Genomic DNA, 12,935 nt, shown 5'->3' with positions numbered 1-12,935 from the left:
CAACTGTGTTGTAAAAGTGAAAGTGAAACTTAAAAACAGCACGTTGTAAAGCTGAATGAAATGTTACATTTTAAACATAAACTAAAAAGGCTTCTTTAGGTTTAGGCTACAAAAACAGCATGTTTTGGCTTAAAATAACCATGGTTCAAAAGGGAAAGTGAAACTTAACACGTCAGAAAACTACATGTTGGTTTCACACAAGATGCAAACCCCGGTCTCCTGGGTGAAACCTTGTGTTTTGTGTCACATGAATTACCCCCGACCTCCACTCCATATGGAGTTTCACCCTGACTATACTACAGCGCCTGACTTCCGCTTCTGCTCCTGTCTTCAGTGCTACGGTTGCTAGAGGTCGCTGTCATTTTCTTTTATACCTTCTTTCGGTGATCTACCATTTGAATAGATGATAAAACCTACTAGTGGGTGTAGTAGGCCCATACTGACTCACATCTATGGGGCTTATAGCAACCGATAATGCCTATTTAATAGCCTGATAACAGTCTAATTGGCTGGTGTGCACATGGTAGGAGGTATTTTCTATAGCTTGTGTTTGCATATATCTTGTCTGAGTGGTGATATGACCTGTATGCTTTCTGTTTCCTCAAGCTCTCTGGACCACATCCCCCACTCCTCTTACATCTCTCCTTAACTCTTCGCCTATCTGGTCTGGTTTCTCTCTCTCTCTCTCTCTCTCTCTATCTCTCTCTCTCTGCAGAGTGGGGCTGTTAATACATAATGCACACTCAAGCTTAAAGGACGCATTTTAAAGTGCGTCCATGCTACAGAATGTATCCATCACTGTTTCCTTACCCACTCACTATACATACTGGTGATCGGGGTGGGGTCTGCTGGAGCGCCACCACAACACGTGCTCCATCACAGCCTTTACCTTTATGTGCTCCCACTTTTTCTTCTCAGTAACCAGGTTGCTATCTTTTCTACCCTTCACCTTTCCTCTGAGAGGGGGTCATGAGAAGGATTGTACCTTGGTGGTGGAAAGATTAAGTGACACTACCCCGCCCACCTTCCTAATGAAAACCCCTCCCATCTCCTAGTGAAGCTCATCTCCTTCTATAAAGGCTTCTTGTGATGTTTAAAGTTATTTATGGATGGCATCTTATGTTCTAAAACTAAAAGGCAATAATGAGAGATGAAATTAGATATTAAAGGTTTTTTGTTTTGAAAGTGCATGTATCATCAACAACATCTCTCTAGTGGCTGTGGTTCAAGAGAGACTTTTTGTTTCATAACCTTGGTTTGGATTAAGTAAATACATGCATCAAAGCAGTCACTTACACACAAAGATATGTTTTAAAAACCACAACACTTGGCTGTATAATGCCCAAAGGAAAAGTGCCAGATTGAGAATGCCTCCTTGTGCACTTGGGGGAAATATTCAGCGTCCAATTTTAGCTTTTTTTGCTTTAAAAATGAGAGATATTTTAACACATGAAGGAGGTGGTGAACTAAGAGTCGTTTTTGCACAAGGTGGTTCCTGTCAGACCAAAAAGGTGTGCCGACACCTATTAAAGAGTTGGAACGAGCCGAGGAAGTAAAGTGCCTTGAGTGTGATGAGGAACATGTACCTGTCAACAGAGCTCTGGGAATTAAGTGGAGATGACATATTTAGATTTCAAGAACAGCGTGTTAGCAACAACAAAAAGAGCTTCTGCTGTGTGAGCTTGTTCACCCTGTTAGGAATTATTATTCTATTCGCTATAACAAAACAAAGGATTGAAACAGATAGAACATACTTTATTCACCCTCTTGGGGAAATTCAAATTTGTCCCAGTCATGATTTTACTTCAAATTAAAGTAAGTGCTGAGTTTGATCCAAGATTTATTTTAATGGATGTTTTCAGTTATTTTTCCAAAATAATACAGCTTAAAGAGCACTAATATTATGAGGTTTGATGCCCATTTTATATCTTTATATCTTTCCTTTTTTTTTTTGCCATGCTAGCTTTGTGGTTCTATGGCAGGGCTGCCAAAAGTGGGGCCCACGGGCCAAAGATTGTTTTTGGCCACCAGATGTTTCTTGTGAAAAAAGGTAAATTAATTAGAAAAAATTGTAATATAAATTGCTGTTTTAATTTGTTAAAAGCTTGTTAATTGTGCAGGAACCTTAATTAATAATTATTTTTCATAAACTGAACACGGCGGACAGAGTGACACTTCGCGAAGGAAGTGACATGAGAGGGTGGAGCTAAGTACAACAGAACGTTGAATAAGACATTTTTAGGCGACCAAAAAGGTTATTATTAACTTTCATGAACTGAAAACGCACTGTGAAAGGGTTAAAGTTATAAGACGAAAACAAGGACAACTCCCAGACTGGACAACGCTGTGGTAGCGACCTGTCAATCACAAGGTAGCCACACCCTAAAGCATACCCTTCTTTATGCTCTATTTGACTCTAAATGGGACCATAATTTACTAAATGAACATCATGCTGTATTGAAGAAGACTTGAAACTAGTGACTGAGACCATAAACTGAAGTTTACAATGTTTACTGAGGTAATAAATCAAATGAGAAGTCAGACTTCTTTTTGCAACCAGAGGAGTCGCCCCCTGCTGGCTATTAGATAGAATGCAAGTTTAAGGCACTTCCGCATTGGCTTCACATTTCAGACCTGGAGGTTGCCCACTGACGCCACCACACAAAAATAAGATGGTGAACATGGTAAACATTATACCTTATTATACCTAAACATCAGCATGTTAGCATCGTCATTGTGAGTATGTTAGGGTACTGTCATCAGCATTTAGCTCACAGCTGTGCCTACGTACAGTACAGGCTGACAGAGCTGCCAGCATGGCTTCAGACTCTTGAGTCTTCTTGCGATAATAAAGGAGTGATTGATTATAGGCCTGTCCTGTTCCGTTACACTCCTAACATGCTGCTTAACACAGTTGAGACCTTTATTCAGCATTCAAAGCTGCGCATGTAACCATAACTTGAACTCTGCACCACAGCGGTTCAGTCACGTTCCAGCAGCATAATGGCTGTTAGCCAAAGAAAAATGACGTTGAAAGCTTGGAGCAAAGAGAAATCGCTCTGGAACAGAAACGAGGTAAAATGGACATTCATTACTCAACTGCTGCCCTCAGTAATGGAGTACGGGAAAAGGTTACAGTATAAATTGTGGTTTCTGTCACGAGACAATGGACAGTCGCCACTGAAAGGCTCCATACAGTACAGTGAAATGTGAAGTATAAATCACACTAAACCTCCAAGTGCTGCTCCAGAAAAAAAAGCCAATCCTTTTGTCGGTTGATAAATACTGTATGACTCTTTAAACTCTTAAATCACTCCATTAAGTGGCTCTTTTTGAGACTGTGTAAGACAGAAAAGCCAAAAAGACCTTGATGCCAACAGGCTTTATAAGAGCAAACATAAGATTCTTGAGAGTGACAATGAAACCTATAAAAAGGCCCAACATTCAGAATTTATCAAACATTCAACAGCTTTTCTGTCTCAGAGTACATCCACGTCGGGCATGTGACAATCTAAATAATTTAAATGTCAGTCGACTGCTGCAGCTCCTAGATATAACTGCAGGGATGTGACGTTAAAATGTTAAATGATAGATGGTGTTTTGGTCTTTTTTCAGCCAAATAACAGGTTCAGTTTGGGAGCTTTGCAAATCATTTTGGGGATTTAAACCAATTTGAATTTATCTCATCCATGCGCTATAAGACCTGATTGTTAATTAATTTAAAAGTTAAAGTTACAGATTGGTGCACTACATGCACTGACGAATACTAAACCATCACACACTTTTCTATCTAGATTATTCTTAATAAAAAAAGTCATTTTACTACAGCAATGTATAGAAACTAGAAATATGAGGATGAGCTGGACGAAGATGCAGATGATTCTCACACAAAACAGAGAAATAATAAAAGCCAATTCAAGCCATAATAAGTCATTAGAGCATTACATGGAAATTTCAGGACATTTCTGGCTCTCCACTCCTCCCTCTCTGCACAATTGGTGCAGCATGAGAAGGAGGCGCCTCCTCTATATTGGCAGCATAAGAGCTTTATGTTCACTATATGATCTCTCTCTCTGTTCCAAGTGTCACTGCAGCCTTGCCTGGTGTCTCTTGCCTGGTAAAGAGCTGCAGCATGGCATTTTCACATCAATCTAAGTATAAGAGGCTGGAAATGAGCTACACTATGCTGAGTAACCTTGGACTACATCTGAACTCAGGCTGCACAGTTTAAAGCCAGATGCCTGCCATCAGTGTGGCCGCATATACTGTCGCTGCATGCACCTCCACTCTACCTTGAACTGAGAAGCTATGCAATGAATAATTCATTATTTTCCGTCCATGTACATACTGAGATATCTACTCTCCTGGAGAAAAAAAGGGGGGTACAGATCAATTAATAAGCAACACGGATGAATTTTGATTTTACAATTCATAAAACTGGCGACAAAAGCTGCATAAAGCATAAAGCATCCAGCTGCTGAGGTTCAATTAAAAAGCTGTTGTGGCTGCGTTCAGCCACAACAGCTTTTTAGTCTGTTGAGGAGCGTCAATACTTCCAGACTGGAGACTTGTGGATTCAGTGACCCTCAGTTTTGCCAGCCATCCCAAAGTAAAAGATCAATACATTATGGCATCTTCATACATAACTAGAACCAAAACTCTCAATTATTGTAAAACATCATTAGCTGATCCAACGCGCGCAATATGGCACTTTTACGCACCAACAAATGGAGTCTACAGCTTTTGTCTCATTTGCTATTTGGCTGCATAATAAAAAGAAGCCAATGCTGCAGGGTTATGACAAAGAGACAACGACAGACAGACAGAGAGCTATATATATATATATATATATATATATGCATTCAACAGATGAGAGGTGGCAGCCCTTCATACATAACTAGACCAAAAACTCCCAATTATTGTAAACATCATTAGCTGATCCAAGGCACTTTTACGCACCAACAAATGGAGCAGGTGTCTCCAGCTTTTGTCTCATTTGCTATTTGGCTGCATAATAAAAAGAAGCCAGTGCTGCAGAGATATGACAGAGACGACGACAGACAGACTATGCATTCAACAGATGAGAGGTGTGAAGAAACACAGGTAAGAGTATAAGAGGATTTTGGTTTGGTTTCTTTACCGCTGATTGAAAGTCAACAGTTTGTTAGAGGCTGGATCCACACTGTTCATGTCCCCATGCGATGTCAGTCCAGCGGACAAGGCGACAACAACAACAAAAAACCGGTGTCTCTTTTCTTCCCCTCCTCTCTCCGTGTGTTTCTCCTCCAGTTACAGGATCATCACTGCGGCGCAAACTCCAACAAACAGCTGATCCAAAACCCGGTTGGTGGTCGAACTCTTTCTTGCGCGCAACTGGTCACAGCATGATGATGAAGCGGAACAGGCTCTGCCATAGGAAGCTGTGTGTGTTTACTGGGTGATCTCTCTCTCTCTCTCTCTCTCTCTCTCTGTCTCTCTCTCTATCCCTCCCTCTCTCACTCACATAAATGGTGCATTTTCAATCCACCAGTTTGTTGCTGGAGGCTCTGCGGAGCAAAAAGGCAACCATTCAGAGCAGATTATTCTTATCGTTTTTTGTTTTTTTTCCCCCCTTCTTCGTCTTTCTTTCAGCTCCTGTTACATCACCGGCAATTACAGTGAAGCTGCTTCTCTCGACAGTTACAATATCCTGGAGCGCAAAGTGATGTCAGGAGGATGCAGAGACTGACTGAGGCTGCACATCATCCGGTGTGAGCACTGAGAAAATATATAAGAAGGTGCATTGAAACATGAATTTTAAGTGTTTTTCCTGCTCTCAAATATGTCCTGGTCAAGTTAGGAGCAGAAATAAGGCAGGAAATGTCCTATAATCCTATAATGTCCAATCATTTGTAGTAAATCAGCTTTTATTTTAAAAGGCAATCAAATGTACTTGCTAATAAGTCACCCTTTGTAAAGCATAAGTTGAGGCTAACTAATGACTTTATTAAAGGGGACCTATTGGGCTTATTTTCAGGTGCTTGTATTTTGTGTTTCTACTAGAATATGTTTACTTTCTTTAATGTTAAAAGAAAACCACTTTATTTTTCTTATAACTCTTTTCACCCTTTATCTGAAACGCTCTGTTTGAGCTCCTGCAGGGAGCTTGTCACTCGGTGACATCACCACGTTACAGAACAAACGGCAAGACTTCAAGCAAGAAGTTTCAGGTAGTTCCCGAGCAGAGTTTCTGTGGGGGGAGGGAGGAGAGTAACTGCCTTTGTTTTGGACTTTTGGTTTTGTAACTTTGCAGACCTTTTACATGCACAAAAAAGGAAAGGGAAAAGCATAAAAGCATGATAGCTTCCCTTTAATAGTTAGCGAATAATTAAACTGTTTTATGGAGCCGTTTTAGCCGTTAATAAGAAGAACAACTTCTGGGTTGCCAGGTTGTAAAAAAACATTTTGGTTTATCCTTTCCTAATAGGCCAATAAGCAGCTACAAATTCATTGGTAACATTAATAAAAACTCCCACTTCCTAATAAGATAGAGAAGAAACAAGAACTATTTTTCACAACCTGGCAATCCTTGAATTGTTCCTATGGCTTATAACTGATTTAAAGCATTCGTAAATGATTTGCTAACCATTACACCTCATAAAGTCTATATAAAGGATGACATATTACCACATGTTCTAACATTTCTCTGAAAGGATGAACGGATCTTTGTGTTTCTTTGGCCTCTCAGATGCTCACCAATCAATCACTCTTATGTGTTCTCTGGGGTTTACCCATAATCCCACTCAACAGCAGGTCCAGGCAATGATGAGGTCATTCATTTATTCATGCAGCCTTCCTCTTCTCCTCTTACTCTTCATCTCTCCCTCTCCTGTCTCTCTTTTTAGCTCTTCAAAATGCACTTTTCGGCCTTATGTGGTCGGTCCTGGAGACACAACAGATGTGAGACTGGCATTTATCACACAGCTGTCGCATTTATTAGAGGAACCGAGTGATTGCGTGCCACAGAAAACATGCTGTCTTGTGTTTTGTTGTCACTGACTTCCTCATTTTGTGGGGTCCCACGAACCCCAATACTTTATGTGCTGATGATGTTTTTGAGTTGTTTTTTTTTGCCGAAAACAGCTGCCTGAAAATGTTGAGAAGCTCTACGAACTGGCACGACAGCGAGCTCGCTCCTGAGAGGACTGTCAGCGAGCCACCCGGCCAGGCGCGCTCACAGAACCCGCTGTCTCCCGCTCTCGTAGCTTTTATTTCCCTGTTGACGAATGGTTTGTTTAAATGTCACGACACAAATCTGCATTGTTTTTACACATATATTCCCATATTTCGTATAGAGGCTACCAATTGTCTTGGCAAAAGACTTGACACAGTTTATTGTTATTATTATTATTATTATTATTATTATTATTATTATTTTATTATAGCACCGTAAAAAGGTAAACATAAGTCTCTTGTGTACGAGACGGTCTCTTGAGACAGCAGGTTCTGTGAGTGTGACTGGCCGGCTGACTAGCCAACAATCCCCTCTGGCACGTCTAGGAGACCGGTCTCTAGAGACTTTTCCAGCCAGCTCGCTGTCGTGCCAGTGTGTGGAGCCTCTCAATTCCCAACTCATCTATTTCCGTAAAAAAAAACTGCCAATATTTGAAATCTACACAGTTGATTTCTCGCCTCAAAACATTTTCATGAGTGAATTTAATGATGAAACAATCATACCGGTGTTCGGGCCAGGTAGCTTCGTACTGCCATGGCTGAGGAGAGCAACTCAGCAGCTCTGGTTAACATCATAGCTAGACTACCTACCATTAGCATTTAGGTTTAGAAGCCAGTAGACAATCAGAGGTAGAGTGTAGAGGTAAGTAAGGCATACTGGGTAGGCGCAGCCAGGATGGACCAGGCATTGACAGCGTTAACAGTAAAAACATGCCTACATTGCTTTTATAAAAATATCAATTATAGCCGTTTCAAGTATCATGGTGCCATAACAATGGTAAGAGTGTTTTGTTTAAGCTGTTAAAAAGGGCCTGGGGTCTTCTGAACCCTAAACAGAACATAGGGGTAAGGTTTTTAACACTCAGAGTAATGCAACGGTATACGTGGACTAACCATGTGAGGAGGAGAGGACTAAAAGAAAAATACAGGAATGGGGCAAAAACATGTCAAAACAGACATGTTTTTTATTCTCTGCACACATACACACCTGCAGATTAGCAGGTGAAATGGGAGCTCAGGTAAATCTGATACCTTCACAATAGCCCAGCCACAGCCTGTGTCTCCAGCTCAGTCTACACACACACACACACACACACACACACACACACACACATGAAAGAGTGCAGGAATGCTCGGCTCAGGCTACGCAGCACTCAGCTGCTCATCAATTTTTAATCAGCAGAAACCCCCCTCTGTGGCACGCCACACCACAGGAAAACACCCAAAGCTACCGACACACATGGCATTTTCTCTTTCTGAATGCGACTACTATTAAAAATAGCTCGTGTTGAAATGCAGCTGAAATCCGAAACAGCCCGAAGAAAAAGAAATCCTTTTCAAAAAAAAAAGACACCTCTGAAAATAAAGCCCTCGTTCTCACACGTCAGGATCGAGTTACAAACAATCAACCTGAGATACCTGAACACCCCCGCCTCTAATTAGAGCCCCGAGGCGGCATACAGAGACCATCATACATGTTGCATAAACACAGCTTCATCACACACCCTCCCATTGTCTCACTTTGACACGCACTGCCCACATGGCCTTTGCATAAGCAGGCTTCTGGTTTTTAACGGTCGCCTGTGAAGCCAGTCTGTAACAAGGGAAGTCAGACGGGGAAGACTTCCTGTTCAAAGATCAGTCTGGTAACATGGCCACGGAGCTGCGGTATCCTCCTGAATGCAGAACACAGCTGGCATGAGAGAAATATCCAGTATAATGTAGCACCGGTCTGCTCCAGGTGATGAATATAATCTACTGATTCCTCACTATTGAAAAGATGACGTAAACAGGTGTTTGTTTTTTGAGTCTTTACTGATGTCAGAAAAACTGACTGATAAATTATGTCATGTATACAGCGGCATTATCAGCTGTAACCACCATTGAGCACAGTGCAGAGTGGCGAATAATTGGGCACACTCACATGCACGAACATGTATTAAAAGCATGCGCGGCCAATGTCAACAAAGCAAGAATGTTTTCAAGAGTGGGTCCCAGTTTTGTTTGTATCATATTCAGCAATTCCACTGATGGAAAGTTGGTAACGTGGCAAGAAACATGCATACCCTAGCAATGTGCCAGCACAGGAACAAAGTGAGAAGAAGACTAGAAAGCACAAGTAAACAAGAATGTAGACAGCATAAGTCTAAAATTCTTCCAAAAATTAGCTTTGCAATTGTTGTTTTTTAAGGATACACACAATGTGGTTATAAAGTTATTCCTCTTTTTTTGATGCATTTTTTCTACAAATGTCCAACAGCACGCAAAGCTTGTGGAAAAATTTCCTGCATACATTTTTTTTCAAAATAAACTGCCATCTTCACAGGAAACAACTTGGTTAGGTTTAGGCAACACAACTACTTATGTAGGTTAAGGAAAAGATTATGGTTTGGGTTCAAATAAATCCTGAAATGGTGTAACTTAAGTACGTAAGTTACGTGACAATTGGTGTCTGGTTTCACCCGGGGGGACTACCGCCGGTCTCCTGGGCGAAAGTGTGTTGTGTGTTGTGACCCACCCATCCACCTCGACCTCCTCCTTAAAACGCAGCGTTTGTCGGCCTTTATACTTCATGGTTCAAAAAATATGTGGATTACATACTAATTGTGTATGAGAATATGAAAGTGTATGAGAGCAGCCTGGTTTTGGTAAGAAAAAATGAGAATGTAAACATAACTTTGTTTGTTTAAAAACTCCACAGGGTACCTTTAATGCTGCAACAGGTTACGCTTTTAAATGCCCAACTGCAAGAGGCGGCAATCAGCCGTCTAGTCTGCCAGAATGTATAAGACAGCGAGAGGTTACTTCAATTTATTATGTCAAAAAGAAAATGATAAACATTCATCAATTAATTTGTGGATTAATTTTCTGTTGATCGACTAACTGTTTCAGCAGTATATTCACGACACAAGGATCCAACCATAATTCTTCAGGCTGGGTGTCGCCTTTCATTTAAATGAGCTTGACATTTGCACGTGGATTAACTCAAACAACAGTATGTGTCACCATATTTTTGTATTATCTTATAAAGATACTGACTGCTGTTAAAACAAACAAAGGTCTCAACACACACCCTCAAATCCAACTTTCCATCATGCCGAGTAACCTGTGAGTCTCTACTGAGGGCTTCAGTGTTAGTTAGGAAGTGAAATATAAACTATAACCCGCAATCGTCAACTCATATACATGCAAGTGTGTGTGTGTGTGTGTGTGTGTGTGTGGGACCCAGCCGTGATGGGCTATCCCAGGCTTTGCATTCCCCAGACAAATGCAACCTCAAAGAGCAGGTTATAAACGTAGGTGTAAGCATTATGGTGCGTGGGTTCAATCCATGTGTCCATGCCAATAAGGATTGTAAGTGTGTATGCACGAGCACTCGCACGTTAGCCGCGGCACTTGAAGCCTGTGAAGCTGCCTGATGCGGATCAGGAGCTCTTGACTCAATAGTGTATTAATCCCTCGGAGCTATACGCCGCCTTCTCTCTGGACAGCTGCCACTCCGGCCCTTTAGTCTCACCCGGTAAGCCGCGTCTGACCACGGCACCTTTCCCACGCATCGGATAAACAAAGCCTCTGTTACTGTGTGTGTGTGTGTGTGTGTGTGAGAGAGAGAGAGCGTACAATGTGATTAGATGTGCAGCTACTGACGCTGAATCACTCCGAACCCAATGGGAGTCATTTCTTTAAATACATGTATGAAAATGAACACACACAATGTAATGCAAAGTGCGAGACGCACTACTACGAGCGTCAACGCACATCCAGATACAACATGCAAATCAATAGACCTGCCATGATGTCACCTTTCATTGATGAAGCTTTGGTCCCTGCATGGATAATGTGTACTTTGGAGGAGGAAGCAGTAAATGGCTTTGAATTTGATTATGGGCATGATTCACCCTGTACCACACACACACTGGAACAGCAGCAAAATGGTGAGGTCAAAAAGACAATTTAGCTCAGACTGTGGAGTTTTTGGCAGCAGTCAATGTAGAATGTACTTAAGAACACTTTTAAAGTACTTGAATGAGTATTTTTTTCATTTTGCGCTACTTTTGCATTGTTAAAGATTAACACAGTAGTGACCTCTTCATATGTGAGTTGTTAGCAGTTCCAACAACAACTGATTAAACCTCTTACAGTAGATGGTTATATTCATTGTTTGAGGGCCAAAGTGGTCAAATTATACACATTTGAAAACAATGAAAACGACGGCAACACTGCTGACAGAGCTAACAGTGTTAACCTGGAGGGTTGAACCGGAGGGTGGGCGCCACATCGGTCAGGTAGCTAGCCAGCGGGGCACTTAAAGGCACGCGCTGCCGCTCAACAAAGCACAGAGAAACTCAGATTACAAAACAGATAGAGGGAGAGAGACTTCATTCTCCGCTCAGGATGACATTACTCCTCTAAATCTTTACATAGCTGCTATATTAATGCTCTGAATATCGTATAGAGAACCTTTAATCATCTCACGACCCCCTCAGATTTATCTTGTGACCCTTTGGAGGGACCCGACCCCTAGGTTGGGAGACACTGGACTGAACTTCCTACCTGTATATAAAGTAGTTCAAGTAATAATCTCTTTTAAATAAAGGTCTGTTAAGTCACCATCTATTGCTGAAGAAGGTGACACAATGGTGATTGAGCCTATGGCTCACTGATGAAAGTATTGCAATATTTATATATTTGCAGTGGTACAAACTGGGTGTCTGTGGTGACATTCCCAGAAAACAATGTTGTAATACAGTTTTTCTCCAGTATATACACTCAAAAAATGAAACTATGCACACAATTCTGAAAACCTGAAGCTCATGTAAAGTGAAATTTAATTTTTCTATTCAATTTCTACGCTCATGTTTTAACAAAAAGACTCCAGACTGCTAAAGTCTGAACAAAAGCCCATTGTTTTCACTCACAAAGAAACTCTAAATCAAGCAGGACTGAAATCTGATTGCCACTTCAAAACTAGCTACACCTCGTAGTATTAAGTTTACTTACTTTAAGTACATTTTGTGCTTAAAACTTCTGTACTTTTACTAGGAGTTCGAATGCAGGACTTTAACTCGCAACGGAGTAGAGCTGCAACCATTAGTCGTTTAATCAATCGGCAACTATGAATCAAAACATGCCAAATATTCACTGGTTACAGCTCCTCAGACGTGAGGATTTGTTGCTTTTCTTCGTCATATTTCAAATTAAACTGAATATCTTCGGCTATTGGACTGTTGGTTGTATAAAAATGAATACATCACTTGGACTGTTTGAAATTATAACCCACATTTTTCACAATTTCATAGACAAATAATGAATGGATTAATCAAGAAAACATCTGCAGATTAACTGATGATGAAAATAATTGTTAGCTGCAGCCCTATAATGGAGTATTTGTACATTGCTGTGTTGGTTCGAGGATCTGAGCGCTTCTTCTTCTTCCACCTCTGGCTTTAACTGACGAATGATTTAAACCTCTGGATGTACACCTCAGTGAGCAGTCTTTACCAGTTTGAGATATTCTCTAATGGCCGTCATTTACACACGTAAGCACATGCACACACACACATACGTACAGACACGTGCCGACGATTTGGATTCAGATCTTGGCCTCTTTGTTTCTAGTGCGTCCGAAATGCCAGCAGGTCACCATGTGGCCTCTGGGAAATGTCAGCGTGTCAAGCTGCAGCGATTGATGATGGCACTCTCATTAAATGTGATTAGGTGAA

General features: G+C 41.1%; 1 protein-coding gene across 5 annotated transcripts in view; it reads right to left on the bottom strand.

Annotated features, from left to right (window-relative positions):
- Positions 1 to 12,935, bottom strand: part of garnl3 (GTPase activating Rap/RanGAP domain like 3) — a 76,374-nt gene that overhangs the window by 52,710 nt on the left and 10,729 nt on the right. The window contains exon 1 of one of the 5 annotated variants that reach the window (XM_074618035.1): positions 5,141 to 5,386. The exons of the other annotated variants lie outside the window; for them this stretch is intronic. Coding sequence (XP_074474136.1) covers positions 5,141 to 5,190 — 50 coding nt within the window. The 5' untranslated portion in view covers positions 5,191 to 5,386. Of the gene's footprint in view, positions 1 to 5,140; positions 5,387 to 12,935 lie in introns of those variants that run through there. 5 annotated transcript variants of the gene reach the window in all.

Source organism: Sebastes fasciatus, chromosome 19 (genome assembly GCF_043250625.1).
Source record: "Sebastes fasciatus isolate fSebFas1 chromosome 19, fSebFas1.pri, whole genome shotgun sequence".
NCBI classification, from domain to species: Eukaryota; Metazoa; Chordata; class Actinopteri; order Perciformes; family Sebastidae; genus Sebastes; species Sebastes fasciatus.
Note: the sequence above shows the minus strand (reverse complement) of the source record. Positions and strands in the feature narration are given on the sequence as shown.